Source organism: Ambystoma mexicanum, chromosome 9, assembly GCF_040938575.1.
Source record: "Ambystoma mexicanum isolate Mex_15411 chromosome 9, UKY_AmexF1_1, whole genome shotgun sequence".
Lineage (NCBI taxonomy): Eukaryota > Metazoa > Chordata > Amphibia > Caudata > Ambystomatidae > Ambystoma > Ambystoma mexicanum.
Genome location: NC_090931.1, coordinates 973552676 through 973575572, shown reverse-complemented (window position 1 = coordinate 973575572; position 22897 = coordinate 973552676). Strand labels below are relative to the sequence as shown.

Here is a 22897-nt window from a genome sequence, read left to right as displayed (position 1 = left end):
TGGCTTGGGACTACTTTACCAGAGAGACAGGATACGATGAAGGGGACTATTTTCCTGGAACTACTTTCAAGGCTATTTCAACCGCACCTTGCAAACTGAACATGCTTCGCGTTAATCTGCACACCTACAGCGCAACGCTCACCGTGTCAGTTCTTGCTTCCTTTCTGCCACGCCCGTCCAGAGTCTATCCATCGGCACCTGTGAAAATAGAAGAACAAGAGTTATTCACGCATTGAAGGCCTTGCCTGCAGAACATCCGGGCCTCGCCTTTACGATTATCCAAGGGCCGCCGCATCTGTAGAAGATCAGAACAGAAGGTACCCTGTCGGGTAGTGACGCATCTGACTCGGCCTCCTCCAGGAACTCCAGCGAGCAGTTCATCATTCTGCATCGCGCCGCATCTCGACACCGTCAGTCGGACCTTCCATCTTCTTCCTGGAAAAGCGCTGCACCTGCTGAACAGAAAAGACAAGGCAGGTTAGTCGCACACAACAAGAAGGCTAAAATAAGCAAACTATTAGCGCATCTCGCACAGCGCTCTACTTACCGGCAAGAATCCTGCACATCATTGTCAGGAGAGTCATCCATCATCCGAAAAACGCTTTTGTGCCGCACCTGAAAGACAAGAAAACAAACATTAGATATCTTGCATGCAAGGACATAAGCCAGCTATTTCAAGGAGCTATTGTAATAGAGACTTACCTGCTTACTCCAGTCCATCCACTTCAGCAACCTCCATCGGATCAGTGAAGTAACTCGATCCAGGAACTACAGAGTAACCGCGCCCCTGCCAGAGAGTGTGCAGGACGGAGAGCTCACCCATATAATAGACAAGGTGAGCCAGGGAAAAAGGAGGATAACACGGAAGGAGGTGAAAACCAAAACCAGCTCCTCACAGTTGGCCAATATCTTGTTTCAACTTGCAGACAAACTTCTCCTGAGGCAAGACAGAAGGGAGGATGCAAGCAGGCCCTCATTAAGCAGAACACCACCAGGGCAGACATCATCCTTCGCAGACGAGCACGCCCCCGTGGAGACCAGGCGAGCGTGACACCTTGGTCCAAGATATCTGTCAGGTCATCCTGCAGAAAATCCACAGGTGGAGCAGACCACCCCAGATACTCCGTCACCCTCGACATGAGGCGCCTGTACGAGGAGTCAGCATGTGTACCAGGCTCAGGCCTGCCAAACTCAACCTCCGGGGAGGTATCAAGACCACTGGCGTCATGTAAAGATTGATGAAGATCTTCCAATTGGCTATGACCAGACAACAGGTCGTCCGGAACCTCAAGAGGCACAACCCCCTCTTCCTCAGACCCTTCCTCTACCTCTGAAATGTACTCCAAGGGTTGGAACAAGTCCACCCTGGGAGGAGGAACAGAGTATGTGTCAAACGCAGCTTCCACAGCTCTCCGGGGCACCTCTGGCAAGTTCACATCAAAAGGTGTCGAGGGCGCCGATGGGAGTGGCGTCGACGTCTACCGAGACGCTGACGACTTCGGCAACGGCGTCGAGGCCGGAGCCCCGAGCGCGTCCTTCGACGGTCTCGGAGCCGATGGCATCGACAACTTCCTCGGGGCCAGAGCCTCGAACAAGTCCCTCGACGGACATGGTGCCGAAGGCGTCGATGCCTTCTTCGAAGGCCTCTCAGGCTCCAACGGTCTGGACGGCATCGAGGACCGGGACTGGGGGGGGGGGGGTCACAGCGGCGATCATCCTTGTTTGATCGGTACGGCAACGGTTTCTGATGATCGCGCCGACTGCCCGAGCCCGAAGGCGTGCGAGCGGTGGCTCTAGCGCGTTCTTTGCCGGCTTCTCTCGAAGGCGCGGACGGAACGGTGCCCTGCGATTTGAAAATCGCCATCATCTGCTGGCGGAATTCCTCCTATTCGGCCAGCGACGAGTGTTTTGTGGGACAAGCCACCCGCTTCCGCTTCTGTGAATGCCTTGAAGAGGCAGAGGAATGACAGGACCCACTCCTGGAAAGAGACCCCCTGGACTTAGGCAGACGCGGAGAGTCGCCCCTCGAATCGTCGGTGGAAAGTCGAGCGGATTTCGACTTATGGGGTTTGGAAACCTTACTTACAGACAACTACTTCTTCCGCTCCCGCAAGGCCTTCGACATCAAAGACTGTTATTCATCGCAGTCAACGGTGGCGTGGCTCTCGCCGAGGCACCAGAGGCAGACGTCATGCGGGTCCGTAAGAGACATCTTGGAACCACAATCCTAACACTTCTTAAAGCCCGACTTCGGGGTAGCAAAAGACAAAGATATATTCACAATAAAACGATAGAAGAACCGATTCAGCAAGAGAGAACCGAGGCGTGCCGAGATTTCGAAGCGAACACGTTTGTGGAAAAAACGGAACTGAGGCTACGGGCGTCGTGCGTTCTACATATAACATCCGGTGACGTTGATTTTCAGAGGAGGTCCTCGAGGGAGCGCATCGACGTCATGGACGCAGGAGGCCGAAAAAGTTTTCCGAAGCAGCACAGCGGTCGTAATCAATGTCACAGATGTGGAATACGTCGGAGGACACAATCCCCTCGAAATGTAAAATACGATAAGATCCATCAGGAGGGAAGTCTCAGATAATCGGCAGTTAGAAAGTATAACAGTCATCAAAAACAACTATAAAAGCTGGTCTAAACAGCGACAAATCAGCTGCAGGAAGATGGAGAGGTGATGCTCATGGCATTATGTGAGAATACATCACACAGCTTTTGGGCAATCATTAATACAGCTAGTAATAATCAAACATCGAGGCAAGAAAATATAGTCTCTGAAACAGACTGGGTTAAGTATTTGTCCCAACAATTTCAAAACCCAAGGGTATATAAGATCACTGATGCACCTTGATTTCTAAAATGCTCAGAGGGTGATGTTTCTGAGTTGATATCCAAGTCAACATCCTCTAGAGATGCGCGGTCCTAATGGGCTAGCCTATCAAGTATTGAAAGGCAGTAAAAACCTGTGGGCAAAAGTTTTGACTCAGCTCTTTCAGGAAATAGTGAGGAGTAGATTGAGTCCCCCCTCTTGGAAGTCTGCTATCATCATCCCCATCTTCAAGAGGGGGGGGGGGGGGGTAGAAATAATCCAATAAATTATCAACCAATCACTCTGTCTGTTGGATGTGGAGAGCAAGCTATTGCAGTCTTCTGCTTGGAGAATTAGAAAAATGGGCCAAACGTAATAACATCTTGCCCAAGCAACAAACTGGGTTTCATAAGGGTCACTCCACATCCCTAAATGGTATAATCCTGTCCCCCCTCACTGAGAAATCGGGAAATATAGCGCCAGAGCTATATGGCGCCTTTATCGATCTCTCTAGTGCTTTTGACTTGGTAAAAAAAGATTGTCTGTGGTCCAAATTAGAAACATGGGGAGCTCCAAAATCACTTGTGAATATGCTGGCATCCCTACATGAAGGCAATACAGTGAGAGTAAGGCTAAACACTGATGGCTTACTCTCTGATTATGTCAAAGTAGGAAGGGTAGTTAGACAAGGCTGTATGTTTGCCCCTTTTTTATTTAATGTCTACATGGCAGATTTTGGAACAGAAATAGATACTGCTGCATTGGCAAGTCCAATAATTGGAACCAACTCCATTAAAGGGTTAATGTATGCCGATGACATTGTTCTTCTGTATAATACAGCTGTGTGCCTCCAGAGGTTGTTAAGCTCCCTGGACACCTTTATTAAGAGGAACGACCTGACTATCAATCTAGGGAAGTCAAAAGTAATAATCTTAAGGAAGAAGGGGAATCAATGCTGTAAACTCATCTGGTCAGTTGGAAGTCACACAATCCCAGTGTTTGGGGAAATTGTCTATCTGGGATATACCCTGTATGCAAATCCAAAAGTAAGTCAACATTTATTAGACTTTACCAGAAAAGCATCTCAACTAACCTCTCAGATGCAGAAGGTATACAAGCAGTACTGTAAATGTTCCTTACTGCCAGTGATAAGGTTCTACATGTCTAAAATTGTACCGATACTTTTGAACGGGATGGAAGCAAAACCTATGGCATGGGACCTGAACTGGCAGAAATTGGAGGGCACCATTTGGAAGAAGGTTTTGGGGTTGCCTAACAGCATTCCCACTGTAAGTTTAAGGTACGAACTAGGTCTCAGAAACCTCAAATCACAGGCGGATTGGAGGTTCTTGTCTCTTTACAGATTGATAATAAACCCTCAGGCCAAAACATTGTACAAAGATCTTTTGGTACATCTCAATTCTGCCCGTTCAACCCTTTTGAGGGATCTTAAGAACTGGGTGTTAAAAATGTTGGCTAACTGACAATGATGTGGGGACACTAATCTCCAATCCCATGAAGTCAGGGAAGTCCTTGATAACCATGTATTGGATTAATACAATGGATCATATGCGTGGTTCAACTGTAGCCGCTTCCTTCTCTATCTGCAAAAAAAGCGTGTTTCCTTCCGAAATATCTGTTAAAACGTCCAGATGTAAAAGGAAGGCAAACATTTTTGAGAGTTCGTCTCAACATAGTTCAGACTGGAGCTGTGTTAGCAGTTTGGGGGCACAAGCAGAAAGCCAAAATAGTGTGTCCTGGTTGTGAAGATCCTAGTAGACAGACCATTGTACACATTTTGAAAGACTGTCAAGGGACATGGGATGCAAGACAGAAATATTTCTGTCGATTTGTTGACTCAGTCGATTGTTTATCTTCAATGTTTTGGGATTGCCAGCCTCGAGATCTCGCTGACTATAAACGTGGTTCGTGTTTTATAGCAAGCTGGGTTCACCCCTTCAGGGTATTGTTGAGAGTCAAGATCTGTGTAATGCTATGAGTTGTCATCTTCTTTTCTTTTGTTATTTAAAAGTGTTAATGGATATATGTTTTTAAGATGTTGAAGAGATGTATGAATTTGTTTATTTTGTACTTGTGAAAAACCACATTTCGGTTATAACACAATAAAAAATAAAACAATTCAGTTTTGGAAATGGTTTGACGGAGTCTTGAGTGGTTGGTGATCCCAGGAGTTGGTGGTGGGAGTTACATTAGACCCACTGCATCTATTGGTGCTCATGGCAAATGTCAGCTAGCAATGACTTTAGGGGTTCTGAAGATTGAAGGCATATGGCTTCCCAAAAAAGCAGATTATTCAATCAGTTGGAGACAATAATAATAATAATTTAGCACTTATATAGTGCTACGAACCCTCAGGTATCTGAGCACTGCTCATTATTACCCACAGTGTGTGGTGCTCATTTATCGACCTCAGAAGGATGAAAGGCTAGGTTCGCTCTGCCGGGATTCGAACCTGCGTCAGCAGGCTCTGCACAGATGTCAAAGCGAGCTCTCTACTCGCTGTGCTATCGGACCAGCAGATAGTTGGCAACAATTGCAAATGCTTTCTGTTATTTTCTGTTCAAGATTCAGTGTCATCTCTTTGAATCAATAAGCAGGTGGCAAGAGTCTACATTAGCTAGGTGTGATGAAGTATCTTCCCCTATGGCCCACCGTTTAACCCACTGTCCTGTCAAATGTATTTCCCTGTCAATCACAGATTCTAAATAAGGAAAACATGCAAGCAAGACAACCGATTCAGGTGCCCCCATCTTCTGACAAGTTATGAGTGAACCTCTAGATTTAAAGACGGAAAATCCTGTGGTATTGACACTGCTTCAGATGGGGAAACCCCTTTCCATGAGGCCAGGGAGGTGAGGCCGCTACCTGAAAGTCCCCCTGGCGGTTGTACTTAGTGGGTGGATCTCATGAGGAGGCAGGACCCAGCTGAGAGTAGGGGCTACACAGCATCCTCTTTAACCATCCCACCACCCCCCAAAGCCAATCCAATTTCACACTTCCCAATGTCTGAATGTGTTGTGGAAGCATATCTCAGACAAGAACTACTGGGACGAGGAAGAGGCCGCAAGCAATGCAGATCACTTACAAGGATGAATGCGTACGTTCTAGCCTTTCAAGTGATCCTATTTGTCAGCTGTCATTCAAATACAGTGAGGGAACGGAACAATAACATCTTCATGGTCGGCTCAGCAGAAGCCGAGTGTGTGTCCAGGGACACGCAGGACCGCAGAGCAGAGAGGCAGACTGTACCCAGAATGGGAAGCACACTCGCTGAGGGCTTCCAACATGGAAAGCATAATGGAGGAAAGGGAAAACAGCCGCTGGTGACGGAAGATGCTGGAGCACCTACAAAAGGCCGGCGAGACGTGTGAAAGCCCAGGGAACATCCCAGTGAGCCAGGAAAACTGCAGAAGCACCTGTGAGACACGCAAACAACTTAAGGGAGACAGCCAAGACCCTAAAAGTACAAGTGTGGCTAGTCCCAGGGTTGGGAAGACTCAGAGAGTGCCTGAAGACCAGAGTGAAGGACAGAAGCAATACCCATAGGGACAGAGTGACCAAGTGAAAGGTGTCTGGAACCCACACCAGGAAGATATACCTTGGCCAATAATAAAGGGGAATACAAACTTTGCAAATACTAGTTGCATGCACACACCTTGGCAGGAGAGTAAACCAAGGCTGTGGATCAAAGATCAGCCAAAGAGAAGGTTATGAGTAACCAAGTGAAGGGGCTCTGGCACCCACATGAGGAAGACATACCCCAACTAGTGATAAAGGGTCAATACGAACTTTCCATGTACGAGTGCTGAACACAGACCTTGGCAGGATAGTAAACCAAGGCTGTGGGTGGAAGTGAAAAAAGAAAGGGAATTGTGAATCCAAGAATGTAAAGTACCCTACTTGGCCGGAGAGTGGGCCAAGAGGAGGGGTACTGAAAAAGTTGGGCACCCTCAACACATCTTGGGAGAGAAATCCATGCTATTCTTCATTGTCGCAATATCTGGGAGCCGGGTCTACTCAGAAAGGGTTGGGGACCATCAGCACAGCTTTGGAGAGAGAACCAGGCTATTTTACCACCTCGCAGTGTCTCAGATGAACACAGATTAGAGTCAGGGACCCGTAGCAATTGAGAGGAAAATCCCAGCATAGCTTGGTAGAGAGGACCTATTCTTTCTCATCGGAATACCTCAGAGACGGGTCTGCCCACCAAGGAGCTGGGGCCCTCGAGAAGGCTTGGAAAAGGTTCCAAGCCATTCTTCCTTGTTACAGGTTCAGAAAGTCAGACTCGATAAGCAAAGATAAAGACTTACCCTGCTCATTAAAGATACAGAGACAATCTTGGATATGGTGGAAAGATTCAGGGGAAAGGGAATCAACCCATTGAGTCTTGTAGAACTTTGACTTGCGTTATTACACCTTATTGGAACTTTTTAATGTGAGCTACAAAGTCAGGCTGCAGGTCGGCAGTCAGAAGCATTTCCCTTTGCACCTCTTGTTGAGTTTAGCTTGTGAGGGATAGGTTGGCATTTGGACACAGGACGGTAAACTATACTTTGGGCATTCTAACACAGACAGTTTCATTAGCTAGTTTTGTTGAAGCAGGGAAACCTCTCTTAGAGGTAGCGTTAGTTAGGATTTCCTCTTTTATTAAGTCTTTGCCAATCAACATATCATCCATGTGTCTGAATCTTAGATCCAGCCAAGCAGTGCCCTATAGCATTATCTCGGTCTTGTGAGGGTGTCTGACTGTTTGCCTCCAAACTTATAGCATTCTCCTTCTGTATTGCTACCTAATCATGAGGCAAAGGTAGATACATGCTCCTGTAGCCCTGTGGCGGTCCAGGTTCATTCATATATTTCTGTCCTTTCCCCTGCTACCCAAGGAATAACAAAGACCCAGAAGGAAATGGCCAATGCTTTGCTGATTGCAGCTTATCAGTCAACAATACAATGTGCCCATAAATACACATCCTCGCATATTTTTGTTGGTTGAATAGATCTCAGATTCGCCGGATAGCATGAAAACTTAAGAGGATTACTAAACCTGGTGTGGTGAATTGCCATCAATGATATCATACATTTAACACTTTTCTTACTTTCCATGACCTCTCCCTCATCTAGCTCCTTTACTATGGTTAGTGATCCTGTTTGAGTTCATGCTGCTTCCGCATTGGATAATGTCTTCGCGCCTGTGACTGGACTCTTACTCCCATGTTCCTTATTTGCTTTATTCAAGCCTCATGAGCCACTTTGGGGCGTAACTGGTCTCCAACTTACAAGGGAGTTCAAATTGGTTCTTTTTAGGCTTCTCAGTACCACACATTTTCACTTATAAAGTGTTAGAATGACACTATTCAAATAGAAAACTCACTGGTTTTCTTTCACACTTTCAGGATCTTTTCCACCATGCTGGGAAGTGATTAAACTCGAACTCCTTGCTAGCAGTGCATGCATGTGCTACTACATATTCCCAAAACCACACACGTCTATTATAATGAAAACCTTCAATAACTCGCTTTCATTAGCAAGTTCTCCCTTTCTTCCTCCCTTCTGTTAAATGTCAAATGCCAAACTGCAAGCGTATGTGTCTGGCTTGGCTTTCTCCCAGTACCTCCTGCAGCCCTCTGCACAGTCATTTCTTCATCGTCCCCCTAAGAAGTGGTCACAAAGTGTACATTTTTCCTGCCACTCATTCTTATTGCCCCCTAGGGGTGCATATGCATCTGCTTCTGCAGCATCCGTGACTTCCTCTGCCTGGGTCTTGTTGCTTTGGTCCTTTCACCTACTTACTTAGCTTCCATTTGGCATAGAACTGGCAACTAAGCAAAAAAAGAAATCTTCCATGTTGTTCTCAATTCACCCCAGCTCAACATTTCCATTCACAACGTCTTTAGTCCTTTCTAGTTCAAAGCTGTTCTCCTTGGTTTTCCGGTCAACCCTTTTTCACTACAACTCAGAGCCAGTCACTTTATGAAAAACAGGGACGAGCTTGCACATTTGCTGCTTTGCATGCTCTCACTATGGCATTTTGTGACAAATGAAATGTCCATTGAAGTGACATTAATTATGTAAAAGGTCACCATAAACTGACTGAAGATGCAGGCTCCAGTCACTGGCCATCATTTGTTTTCTGGTATACATCCAGAAAACTCCATCCAGGTGTCCATCGCCTGGAAGTACATTATTTCCATCATGATGGCTCCTGGCTGAGATGGTGACCTCTTCCTGTGTTCTCAGCGAGTAGCTAATCATGCATTTGAAGGTGCATGTATAGATATCTAGCAATGAACCCTACGTTAATATACTGTAATATTCTAAATCTAACATATATTCATCTAATTATACACCCATTCATTTTGAACCTGTGATAGAAATGTTTTTTACCTCTTACGAAGCAAGACATTTTGTCTGGTGACCATACGTTTGCTAGATGGAATACAGAACTGGCGTTTCCCTGTATAACAACCTTTCTTTAAGTTTCTTCTAGGAAAGAGGTCTGGTCCTGACATGGTGGCAAAAGTGTGTTTTGCATAATATGTGCCTCAGACTAAAAAAATAGGAGGCCTGGCATTACCTGGGCACCACCAAAACATTATGAATTTAAAAGGAAAGGGCCAATATTTTCCGAAATCTTTTAGTTTCTTATGTCACGTCTAAAGACAAGAATATGCCAAAATGTTACCCTCAATCACTGGATTAGTTGAATGATTTCTGAAGCCTACAAGCAGGCAGAGAACAGTCCCCCTGCCAGTGCCAGGGGTCATTCAGGACAAATCCACTGCAGCAAGGGCAGTATTGTGAACTCATGCAAATTAGGCATCTCTTCCAAAGTTCTGTAAGGAAGTGACAGGCTTCTCCCCACACATTTGTCAGACACTACACTGGTCTAACAAATTTCAATCAAGAGTCTTCAGTGTGGCTATCTGCAATCGCAATAAGCATTGGGACATGGGATGGAAGACGGTAGGTTTAGGGATATTACTTGCAGGTAATCTGCATAATCTCATACTATGCAAAGTATTAGTTTACAAGCACAAGAATTAAATAGGAAAGTTATTACAAAATAAGTTGCAATACAACATAACTTAAAATACTGATAATTCCAATCTTCTTTCAAATGTAATCTGATTTTTTTCACAAACCTTATGACCTAACACACAACATAAACGACAATGAACAATTACTTAGAATTTCTGGACAGTATTTTAAAATAAAGTTGAATACTAAATTACAATGGAAAAAAGCAGACACATTAAAACGGTTTATTACCTGTTAAAACAGCACCGAAAATTGTCAAAATAAATTCTTCCTCTTTCATACGCAACAGGAGATTTGGAATGTTGTGTCCACACATTCTGAAATGTGGTGCTTTGCTAAAAAACAAAAGCAGCTTAATTTTACTTAAGAGAATACATTCACTAATGTTGTACATATACATATTTTAGATGTTAACAGGCTTAACAGAAACTGTTTTCCTACCAAGTATCTTGTTTAACATAGCAAGTTTGTGCTTACCACACCCAACCAGAAATAAAACGAATAGTTCATCAAAGTCATCATAACTAACATGTGCCTCGGATGACTATTCTCTTAGATTTGTCACCCGATTCACACAGTTTCTTTCAGGCTCTTGTACAAGAGTGTCATGTCTCGGCGAGGGTGGCGGATTTGGAACGGCTGGCACTATGGTCCGCCATAGCTAGTTCCATTACGTTCTTCCTCTTGCGGGTGTTACCGGTCTAGTTTTTGCACGCGCACGTAACCGGAGGTATTTATTCAGCTGCTTCTGGGTTACGGGCGCGTTGCAACGTTGCCTGGTTACCCACCCGTGTTGCCGTCGCTCTCGCTGTGTTTTGTTTTCCCGTTTCGGACCTCGCATCCGTTATCACCCGCTCCTCTCCCGTTTTCCTCCGGGAGCCCTCTTAACATCATTTCCAGCCACTTGCTCCTCCTACCCTCGCTCCTTCTCTCTCTCTCTACATCGTTCCGCTTCTTCCCTTTTCTCCCTATTCGCCTCCTTGTCCTTGCCCCCTCTCTAGTCTCTTCCTCTTTTTCTGCTTTCTTCCTCCTTCTTTCCTTTACCCTTGTCTACCGCCTTGTACTCATCAGCCAGCCCGTGTACCAGACCTCTGCCTGCCTTTTCGGATTGCCTCTGCCGCCTTCATCCTACCGTTGGTTCCACTTCATCTGCTGGTTCACCCAAGCCTGTTCCACAACCACTGCGTGGAAAGTCTCTAAAGGGTTTTTTTATGCCGTTGGCTTTTTCCCCTATCTGGACGTTCACAGAGGTTTAACCCCCGTCACACCTGTTACGGTGGCATCCTTCCGTGGACGTCCCTATCTACATAAAAAAAAGGAGAGACCCAAAAGCGACGAGAAGAGGAAAACCAAGAAGAAGGACAAAGGTGAGGAGCTTGGGGAGGGTGGTGAGACGGAGTCTTCTTGTGAAGAAGAGGATATTACAGACCCCTGTGACAAAGAGAGACCATAAATACAGGTCTCATAAATGATCATGAAAATTGCAATGAAGACACGAAGCATGCTAAATAGTGAACCATTTGCATAGTATGGTACATAATTAACTTTATGTAGGTACTGGGATGAATCCTGCATAGTCATCACAGATTCCACAGTGATGATCTCCTCCCACATGGCCAGCGGACGGCAGCCGCTACCATCTGGAGAGCCAAAGGTTGCAGACGCATGACTTGGAGGGTATATAGCAAATGCTATTTTGCCCCGTGTAGCATGGCTTGTTTTGTCACTCTCCCCGCACATTGTAGCCAAATAAAGCTCATGATCCTTGGTCAAGCAGAACCCAACACTGGAATAAGGGAATAAAGGGAATGGTGGTCAGTGTTTCACAGTTAAGGATCAGAGCCCCTTTACCACCAACACAAAGGATGGGAAGTGGATAACAACACATAATTGAGAGGCCACGCAGCAAAAAGGTCTGCAGAGGTTATGGAGCTGCACTCCACTGTGGAGAAGCCCTTGAAATGCTATGGCAATCTGCAGGCTGATTTCAAGTTGTTGCTCACTTAAACGAAGGACACTGGAATCCCGAAACATGCTTTGTTTCAGTTAGTGTTTATCGACTACTTGCAAAAAATGTAATCTTGTGTTATGTTAATGTGATTAATAACATGCACCACTTCCATTTTCATTATCTCCAGGCACATTGGCAGATCTGAAAAGAAAGAGGGGAATGTTTCTAAGTGGAAGGAAAGGGAGATCTATTGGTCGCTTCAGTTCAGAAAAACAAGTGACTGTGTTGGGTTCATTTCGGGTTTGTGGGTGCTCCGGTTTGAGTCTGTACAGGTTCTTTTGTGTGCCTGCGTTGCAGTGTTGGGAGTCTGAGCGTTATGTGATTAAGTATGTTCTTGAACAAGGTATTTGTGGTAGGATTTTAGAGTATGTTGTGGCAGTCATGTGTGGGTGTTGCATTTCGAAGTTGTGTGGTGAGTTTGCAGGAATATTGATAGTTTCACGCATTTGGCTTTTAGGTTGGCAAGCTCAAGAGCAAGGTCTTTAGTTATTTTCTGAAGGTTAGATGTGCTTCTATTGTGGGTATTTCCTTGGTGAGTTAGGTTCCACAGTTTTGTTGAGATGCAGAAGGCTGATCCACCATATAGCATTTTAGAGTCTTGTTGGGGTTCATAACATATGTCGTTGCTGGATCTCAGGGTTCTCAGATTTTTTTCTTGCAGGAATAATGCCTCTTAGCTGTAGATTGCTCTGTTGGTTATGCAGAGGGTTTTGAATTAAATCCCTTGTTTAACCGTTAGCTAATGTAGGGACAAGGCTGCAGTGTTTGTGTGATGCAGCTGCACTGCTGGCTAGCCGTTGATACATAATACTTTGCGCCTACGTCCACGCATCCAAACCTTTAAGAACTGAGGAACGGACCCTCTGCAGCAAAGCCCTTGCAGGACAACTCTGTAGTGTTGTGTGATGCAGGTGTTTGGTGACAAAGGGGTAGCGGCGCAGAGTGCAATCGCGATACACAGCCGTTGATCATCAGTGTCCGAAAGGTGCGGGTTGGGGGAGCAGCCACTACTGCTCCCAACTAAACTACCCGGCCTTTGCTCGTACTTCCTCCTAACTGCCTGAAACAACGTACTCTGTTCTCTGCGCAACCCTAGGCTTGCCCCTTCCAGCGGTTAGCCATACTTGTGTTTTGTGTCTTTCTCTAGGTCCCCTCACTTGCGGGTCCTATTGTACTGTGATCTGTGCCCTTAGGCTCTCTCCACTCTCTAGCCCCCCACAACCCAGTGGCTATTGTTGTCTGTGTCCTTTAGGCCTTCTGCTCCTCTGGTCTCTCTCGGACCCCACCCTGCCAAATGTTGCCCTCTGCCCATTCGGTGTGCTCCCTAGTGTGTGACCCAGCACATCCTGCGCTGCGTGGCTCGTTCTGTGCATCTCTCCTCCTCCTCCTCCTACTTCCTCCTCGCACCATCTATAGTGCTTTCCGTCTCCCCTATCTTCTCTAACTGCCCATCCTATCCTATCCCTCTCATTAAGTTAGGAAGGAAGACTTTCAAGAGGGACATCCTGATCTCCAGCCTATGCCTCCCTATTGCCGATACCTACATCAGTACTCCCTCCACACAGACTCTCACCAACATCCTCTTTGTCATTCCCTCTCCAGACCTATGGACCCCTTATATGGTCTCTGTTCTCTCTCCTTTTTCCTCCTCTCCCATTAATAGTGGCACATAGTGGGAGGTCCTCTTGGCCTCCTTCCACTCCTCCAAGAACATCATTAATGTCTATCTGAAAGGCAGGGTGCTCAGCCCAATCTCCTCCTTTTTGATAGGCATCTCCTGCATCTTATCAACTTCCTTCCTTCTCCTGCTACTCCTAGCAGCACCTCATCTACCAGCACCTCTCTGGCTCCTCCACCACCTCTTTCTTCCACCTCTCTGGCACCCTCCTCATATTCTCTGGCCACCTTGCCATCTCCTACCTCCTCTGCACACTCTGGGGCCCCTCTACCACCTAAGCAGGGCGTACCTCAAGCCTGTAGCCCTCCACGGAAGTCTTTCAAGTGTGGCATCCTGATCCACGTCCCTACTCCCAACTCTCGCTCTGCTGTCCAACACTCCTCTGACATCTGCCACCTACTTGAAGTACTTGACCTGGATGTCCTTGCTCTCAGAGTCATGGTTCACGGCCAGCTGTGTCATGTGTCTTTAAACATTCCTCCTGGATGGCTAAAAGATCTTCTCCAAAACCAGAACCAACCGCCCTGGAGGTGGAGTAGCCCTGATGTTTCCGGAGTGGGTGCCTGCTTCTGTCATTCCTACGCAGGCCTACTCCTCCTTTGAATGCCTGGTCTGCAACCTCTTTATCTCTCCTAGCCTCTCTCTTACTGTGGCCACCATTTACAGGCCACCTGGCAAGGCCACCCTCTTCCTCTCAGAGTGGGCTGACCTCTCCTCTTCTCTCCCTACCTCTATCTCTCAACTTCTCCTCCTCCGACACTTCAAAAGCCACCTGGATACTTCTAATCCCTCCTCGGGGCTCTTTCACAACATCTGCAACACTTACTCTCTTTCCATTCTACCCTCTGGTCCAAAAACTCGGCCCGGCACACCTTGGAGGCCTTCATCTCTTCAGACATCCCCCTCACAAACCCTCTCCCGACTCCTCTCTCGTGGACTTACCGCTTTCTACTCTCCTCTCACCTGAAGCTCTCTGTCCCCCAGGGGAAGCCGACCCCAGCACTGCCACCTACCTTCTCGGTCATTCGGCCCATGAAGTATATGAGAGTGGAGGCCTTTGCCTCTACTTTCTCTGCACCTCCTACGCCTGCGGCTGACTTGCACTCTGACACAGCCCTCTCTAACCTACATCTTTCTATCTCCAACATTATGGATGTCCTTGCCCCATCATGAGAATCTGTCTGAAGCCTACCTACAAGGGCAACTCTTGGTATGACTCTGACCTCGTGGCCCTGAAACGCAAGTGTAGGGTGGCTGAGAGGAAGTGGAGGGCATTGGCCATCCTCTGACAAACTAGCTTGCCGCCTGCTCCAAAGGCAATACATACTCTTCCCGGTCCAAGAAGAAAGCCCACATCCAAGCCCGCGTCTCTGCTGCCTCCAACATAGCTGAACTCTTTAAAAAAATGCAAGGAGTTGGCCAATCCTTCTGCAGTCTCCAACTCTCCTTTTCCCTCCCAGCCCTCTGTACAGCTCTTGCTTCTCACCTCACACTAAAACTCAGGACATACTGTCATCTCTCTCTCTTCTTCCTCTTCCTCTCCCTCTCTTGGACCCCCTCTGGCCACCTCTCCCTCTCCTCCTCCTTTTTCCTCTTTCTCTCAGACCACACCCAATGATGTTTCTAGACCAGTCCGATCTATGAAAGTGTTGTTCAAGCAGGTGCTCCCCTGCTCCTCCAGAACCATTAAAGAGCACATTGACACCCTTGCTCCAGCCTTGGCTGATTTCTGCAATCACTCTTTCGCCACTGGAACTTTCCCCTCTTTCCTCAAGCACTCCCTTGTGCACCCCTCCTGAAAAAAGCCTTCTGACCATCCTTCTTGTCCAGCAAACTACCGTACGCTCTCCATTACTCCTTTCCTGGGCAAACTCCTGGAAAAGCTGGCCATCTCCCAGTTCACTCGCCACACCGAATGTGTTGGTTGTCTCAATGACCGCAAGTCTGGCTTTAGAGCAGCCAGAGGGAGGGAAACTTCACTCCTGAACACCTGTGAAGATCTGTTTACGAATCTCGATTCTAGCCTTCCTTCTGTCCTCCTCCGCCTTGATCTCTCCTCTAATTTTGACATGGTCAATCATGCCAAACTGATTAACAGTCTGGGCATCACGAATCAGGCCCTGGCACGGCTGACCACCTTTCTCCTGGACCGACCCTCCCAGGTCCAACTTGTGTCCTTACTCTCGAGCACTCTCACTCCACATGTGGTGTTCCCCGGGGCTCTAACCTCTCACCCTGGATCTTTAATGTCTACTTTGCGCCTTTAGCCCACCTTATCTCTACCTTCACCTCCAACTTTCAGTGTTATGCAGAGGACACTCCGCTCTCCTTCAGGCTCCTCTCAGCCTCCTCTCCTTTCTTGCTCATTCCGACTGTATCCGCGATCCAGGAGTGATGCGCCTCCAACAATCTCTGCCTTAATGCCAGTAAGACTGAGATCCTTCTCATTGGGACCCCTGCTTCTGCTTTCCATCTCTCACTCTGGCCACTCTTCTTGGGCCCTCTTCCTTCACCTTCCTGTGAGGCAAAAAACATTGGTGTAATCTCCGACTCCACTCTCTCCTTCTCTCGTCACATCACTGACCTTGCCAAGAAGGCCCACTACCAGCTTCACCTCCTCAGAGGTATTCTTCCTTTTCCAACTTTCCCCCAGAAACTCACTGTCTCCAGAGCCCTGGCTCTCTCTAGGCTGGACTTCTGCAACAGCCTCTTCCTAAATCTGCCTTCCTCTACTCTCCGTCCTCTGCAACTAATCCAGAACAGGACTGCGAGACTTGTCCTTGGCCTCAAGCCCAGGGATTGCATCTCTCCAGCCCTGAAAGGTCTCCACTGGCTCCTGATGGCTGAAAGGATCAAGTTCAAGATCCTCTGCATCGTACACAAGGCTTTCTGGGGTAGGGGCCCACACTACATCCAACTCTCTTCCCAAACACCTTACTTCTTGAGCCCTTTGCTCAGCCACCTCCAACTCTCTGAGGGTCAGAGCTTCGCCAGGCAGAGTGTGGAGGGTAGATCTCTCTCACCTGCAAGTGCCTCCCTCTGGAATGGCCTCCCTGCCTCTCTCAAACTTGAGCCAGACCACCTGATATTCTGGAAGCAGCTGAAGACCTTGCTTTTTGCTTCTGCTTTCTCTGTCTCCCTTCCCTACTGACCTACCTGTCTGCTGCGCTGACTGTTTGTCTGGCTACCCTCAGATTCTCACTGGCACTACGCTCCTCCACGACCAGAAGCCCCTGCACTGTCTCTGGGCCTACTGTGCACTTAGGGGCTGTATCTGGAACCCTACAGTCCCCTGCCTCCTTGCGCTTACCCATAGCCGTGCTGCCCTGGCTATACTTACTGAGAGCAATGCTACGCTGATTTCATTTTCCCCTCCCTTCCCCCTTGCCCTCCACCTCTGCACTTTGTGTATAGCACTTGCACAATCTGAATGACACAAGGCCTAGTATGTATGTATGTATATATTTAGTTTTTGTAGAGCGCCGGTAGCCCACGGGCATCAGGGCGCTTAAACATACGCAACAGATACTACGTGACATACGACATTTAAAAGGGTCTACTAACCACCAGAAGGCCTCCGAGAGGCATCGTCAACCGATTTCTCATCTGAAAAGGTGAGTCTTGAGCATCTTCATAAAGGTGGAGTGATTAGTTTCCAACCTCAGGGGTTCAGGGATGCTGTTCCACAATTTGGGAGCCAGTAAAAGAAAAGATCTGCCCAGCCCGGTTTTCAGCTTAAACTTGGGCACGATCAATAGGCATTTGCCCCCTGATCGTAGATTTCTCCTGGGATTGTAGGGCACTACACTCGTTTTCAGGTAGGCGGGCGCTGTGCCATAGAGGCACTTGTGAACCAGGCAGAGAGCCTTGAACTTTATACGTTCTTCTAGTAAGATAGTTTGTTTTGTCCTCCCTCTTTCTTCCCTCCCTTGTCTTGTCGTGCCTAGAAACACTGGTGTACAGGCACGTTATACATTATTTATCATATGGTTTCACTTAGCGAGCCTGAAGAGTAGTCTGGCTGCAGCCTTTTGTATTTGTTGCAGTTTTCTGAGGTAGTCCGCATTCCGAGGTATATGCTGTTGGCGTAGTCTATTTTTGACATGAGAAGGGAAATGATGGCAAGTGTCCTCTGTGCTAAGGTGAGACAGGGTAGTATCCATTCGATTGTTTGAAGGTGAAAGAAGCATTTTTTCACTACTGCTTTGACTTGTGATTCTAGAGTTAGATTGTTGTCCGTTAATATTCCCAGATTTTTCACTACTTTGGAGGTTTCTGGTCCATTTCCAATTTTCGGCAGGGCATGGTATATGCTGTTGATTTGAGGGCTTGTTTGGCGTGATCATGATTTCTCTTTTGTCCTGGTTGAGCGTAAGGCAGTTGGTACTCATCAAACCGTTTGTGTTAGGCAGTTGGTAAGGGTGTTGATTTTGTACGATTTGTGCGTCATCTGCATAGATGTAGCAGGTGTGTCCATGTCTTTTGATAAGTTTCATGAGTGGGGTCATGTACATTTTAAAGATTAGTGGCGGCACGGACGAGCCTTGTGGACCGCACATGTTGGTGTGTGAGGTGCTGAGCTAAAGGGAGGTAAGCTAGGTGATTTCCATTCTTTCTGTCAGGAAGGACTTTATCCATATTAGTGTGGTCTGGCTGTTCCATTTTTCATGGATTGTTTTGATGAGGGTTGCCTGGTTGAAGGTGTTGAAGGTCACTAAAAAGGTCCAGTAGTAATAGTGCTGAAGTGATGTTGCCGTCCTAGTTAATTCTTAGGTCGCCCCAGATTGGCATTAGTGCTAATTCCATTCCCTCATTGGTCTGAAGCCTACTTGTGAATGGTCAAGTAAATGGTTGGTTTCCACATGTGTGAAGATTTGTCCCTATACGTAGATTTCTAGGAGTTTTGTCGGGTAGGAGATGCTTAAAATAGGCTGGTAGTTGGCTGGGTTGAATACATTTCCTGAAGGATCTTTTTCACTCCAGCGATACTGTGTTTAACTTTCACATTTAACAGACACTTTCACATTTGTTTCATCACAGTTCATAACAATCAAAACTTTCAATCAACGTGTCTCAGTTCTTACGCGTAATCTTGCCTGCAACTTGGTAATCATTTGCATCATTACAAACCAGTCTCTCTCATCACTTTGAATTCACTGGCTGTACTTTAACAACGTGTCCTTCACAGTTCTTTTATCCGCGGTCAGGGTCTCTCCCCTCCTGCTCCTCAGACCTTCGTGGGCAGCTTCACTGTTCCAGGGAAACAAGCAATCTGTTGGCACAACATTCAGAGAGATTAACCACCTTTTCGGCTTGCTTTGACAAACTCTTTCGGCTTCTTGGAGGCAGAGCTCCCTGGCCACGCTTTCTCTTTCTTCAACCTGCAGCCTAGTAGCGTCTCGGCATCCTGTTCTCTCAAGCCTGGTTCTCAATAGCCTCTGCTCAGCTGCATGCCATCTCGCCTGCTCGAACGCACCTTTGCATCCCTGGCTTTCCATTCTCCACTTGTGAATCTGGGTTCCACCTTTTATACTTAGTTCGGTTCTCAATTAGATTACGGTGTTTGTGACCATAGCCAAGTGCCTGACTTTGCCTGTCCTCAGAGGGACATTCATAGAAAGAGAAAAGTCATTTTGAGTGCAGGTGTTCCGTCGTAATGTTATTGTTGTTAAGACTACAGAAGCATTGAGGGTTCTGGGGAAACCAGGGATCAGGCTGATAGTAGGCTGAGGGGATGTCAGGTATGGGGTCGTTTGAAAGGGGGCATACCATGCCTGCAATTGAACGTTCTAAATGTTCACAAGGCTTAGTAGGACCGCCTCTATCTTGCATCGTTATATTTGCTTTTTATTCCCATGTTTCCTCCCCGTTGCCCTGTGGCACAAATACAAATTACTTGTACAAATGCACAATAAATACATTTAAAAAAATGTCTCACCCTCGAGTAATCCCTCCCTAATCTTAAGGGCCCCTCCACCCAGGTGATCCTCCCTTGCTAGTCCGCCCCCAGGGCGGGATTCAAAAGCGATGGCCCTCCCCTGGCCACATCTTTGGAATATTCCACAGGAGTGAGAAGGGACAAACCCTTAGGTTTTTCAGTTTAATTTTACATACAATTCTTACAGTCCCTGTGGACAATTGATCCCTGTTCACATCTCTCTCTCTCCCTCCATCTGTGTTTCACGTATTTTATGTCTTGCGACGCGGTACTCTTGATAGTTTCATTTCTTTTCCCAACCGTGACTGGGATGAGTTTATTCACTCCTTTGGTAACCTTTGTTATCCTTGCACCATTCACATGCACTGGGACAAGTATGAACAGTCCCTTGATAATCTCTGTAAACTTCGCACCATGTGCTGGGGCGAGTATAACTGGGCCATTGGTAATCTTCCTTCCATTCGTGCCATTTCCCCCACCCGGTTCTCCCTCTGTTCCAGATACCTCGGTCATACAGGATAGGCATTACCAGTTCTTCCCGTGGTTCAGGATTGTACGTCTGACATAACCTATGTGGACGACTTCTTCCTTGTGTGGCTCTGCAGAGCCATTCTTAGTACAGTTTCAGTGTCGTTCGCGGACCGTTTGGTCCACCCTGTCTGGGACACGCCATCGCCTGCAGGTCTTCCTCGGATGTTCCTTTCAGGCATGTGTTTCCCGAATGCTTCTCTCTTCCATCGGACTGGGCCACCCGCTCCACAACAGGCAGCTGTATGTTTGCCAACTGCTTCCTCAGCTCAGATTCAAATCTCCTGGGTTCCTGTTAGGCAGAAACCTGTGCAGTTCCCTTAGGGAACACTGCAAAAGATTTAAGACTACAGGTGTTGGCAGTAAACCCACTTGGTAGCAGTCTGTACCACCCAGATTTACCTGGTAGCTGTGGCTGAGCAGTCAGACTTCTCTCAAGAAGAGTTATGCATTATGCGAAGTATACACAATAGGCACTCAGACACGATAAGACAAGCAAACACTGACCAGAGCTTTGGTATCAAAGTATATAATTATTTATTTAAAAACACACGGTTTGAAACATTCCAGCACTCTTATTGTAAAATATTCTAAACAGTCACTATTGTAATATATACACCCCTTTTCGTTATCAGATAAGTCACAGTAAAACACCACTTATTTTCATACAGAGGTGAGCGCTTAACTAGATGGCACTCCAATAAGTTTGTGAGAAAGGGAGGGGAAAAAGACAGAATATGGAAAGGTACACCACTCTAAGGTTCAGGAACACTTAGCAAGGCAGCAGAGCAAAAGTCACGGGTGAGCCAAAGTCCAAAGGCTGGGCCCACTCTTAGAGAGAGGAGAGCACAAATGCGCCCAAGATCACACAGTTACACTAGGCTTATAAAGTCTTGCAGAGAGTTCAAAAAGAGTTCAGAGAGCTTAGGAAGGTTTAGCCAGGGTGTCCCAGGCTAACCCAGGTTCAAAACCAGGGACTAAATCTACCCCGTACAGTCGGTAGCAAGGGAAGCCAGGCGGGACACGGTACCCAAAGTGGGAAGGATCCTCCAGCGGTGGCAGTTGTTCCTGCCAGTGGGTGCAAGTCGCGTCGTCGTCCAGGGGAAGAGAAGATCTCGACTTGGAGGAAAGAGGAAGGCCGTTGCACTACCAGGGAAGAAACCAGCCACAGAGTTTTCCGGTTAAAGGTGGTACCTTTGTTCGCGGTCGTGGTAAAACGTGGTATTCCGATTGCCGGGGTGTTTGGCACAGGCAAGGCGGCCACGAGGTATGTCGGGAAGGCGAAAAGACGGTGAAACTGGTTATACCCACCAGTCAAAGGAAAGAGACTCTCTGGCGGGAGATCTCCTCTGTCGTTGGGAAAAGTGGTGAGATGGTCCAGCAGGGCTCCACCGGTGGTGGTGTCGTGGCAGGTCGGCTCAGCTTCTCCCTCGTCGGATTCTTAGGTCCTGTGGCGACTTCTGAAGTTCCAGTCCCCAAAGCCCTGCTTTTATGCAGAAAACCCCCATTCACTCAGCCTAGCTGTCACTCAAACATGCTAAGTGGTGAGCCGGCGGCTCACCACTTGGGCCAATCAGGACGGAGTGCGACTTGAGTTGCCTAGGCAACTCAGTCCAGGGTGCCTAAATTCCCCTCCACCCCTCCTAAGTACCCCAGACAGAGTGGCACCACTTTGAAGGGCTTCTGTGGAGAAGCCCGCCAAAAAGTGGAACAAAGGGCTCGACTTGGGTTGGAGTCACAGAAGAGAACACAAAAGCCATTTTAAAATCAAGTTTTGGCAAAAAATACCAACCGGAGAATTAATATTAATTAAATAAACCGGCGGTATGTTCGAGGCTACCGTAAATAATTAAATAAAGATAGTAGCCTAAAACAATGGGAAATCTCATAGGAAAATATTTGCGGTTGAATATAAAAAGTCGTATCCACTGCCACCAGCCAAAACGCGATCAGGGGGGACGGAGACGTGCCCCCTCGACTAACAGACCCCGGGGCAATTGAATTGCCCCAGCCAGTACGTCCACAGTATGATGGTTTGTACTGGTTCTGCTCAGAATTTAAGACTAGTAAAGTCAATGGGGACTTTACATGCCCTGGGAGACAGTAGTCAGTCCCAGGGTATGGAGTCTATACTGGGGGGTCACTATGACACCCCTGTGTCACTGCACTGAGGGTGCTGTGTAACACACATCGCAAAAACACATGACGCCCTATGGAGTAAAAGACCCCCATAGCCAATTAAACACATCTAGATTCAAAGGAACACACTCAAATCATGCCCAAGAGTGAAGGAGTCTCACTCTTGGCAGGAGAAAAAAAATAAACCCCAAAAATCAAGCAAAGCTGCTGGGGGACTCACTAGGTTAGGATATTCAGCCTAAACAGAGAATTCTCCCTAACAGTTCTGTAGAAGAGATCCCTCTCCATTGGTCTTTTCTTGGTTTTTATGAAGAAGTGTTGGGCCCTGCCCAGTGTAGGCTCACAGTATTTTGTCTCTTTCCGTTTGGCATCCGTCATGCTTTGCCCCATCTTCTGCGTCTCAGTGCGGTGAGCTGCAAACCACTGATTACTCTACATGGTTCTCACATTCTTCTCATCAGTATGAGTGGTTGGTTAAGGTTGATAACTGATAACATTACAGTAGCAAACAGTGGCGGCTGGTGAGTTTGAAACCGGGGGGTGAGGGGTTGGGGGAGGGCGTACATTTCCCGGGGGCAACCTTTGAGTGTTCTGCAGAACGGCTCGATGCTCATCTGAGCTTGGATTAGAAGTACGGAACAGAGGGATCTAACCCAGGACATACCAGGCTTCAAACTTTTGACCATGCCCAGTTTTGAAAAAGGCTCCACCCTGCCGAAACACGTG

At 47.2% G+C, this 22897-nt stretch overlaps 1 protein-coding gene across 1 annotated transcript in view; it reads right to left on the bottom strand.

Moving 5' to 3' along the window:
- Positions 1–22897, bottom strand: part of DCAF17 (DDB1 and CUL4 associated factor 17) — a 1369255-nt gene that overhangs the window by 1097274 nt on the left and 249084 nt on the right. The window contains exon 3 of the mRNA XM_069616196.1: positions 10109–10212. Coding sequence (XP_069472297.1) covers positions 10109–10212 — 104 coding nt within the window. The remainder of the gene's footprint in view (positions 1–10108; positions 10213–22897) is intronic.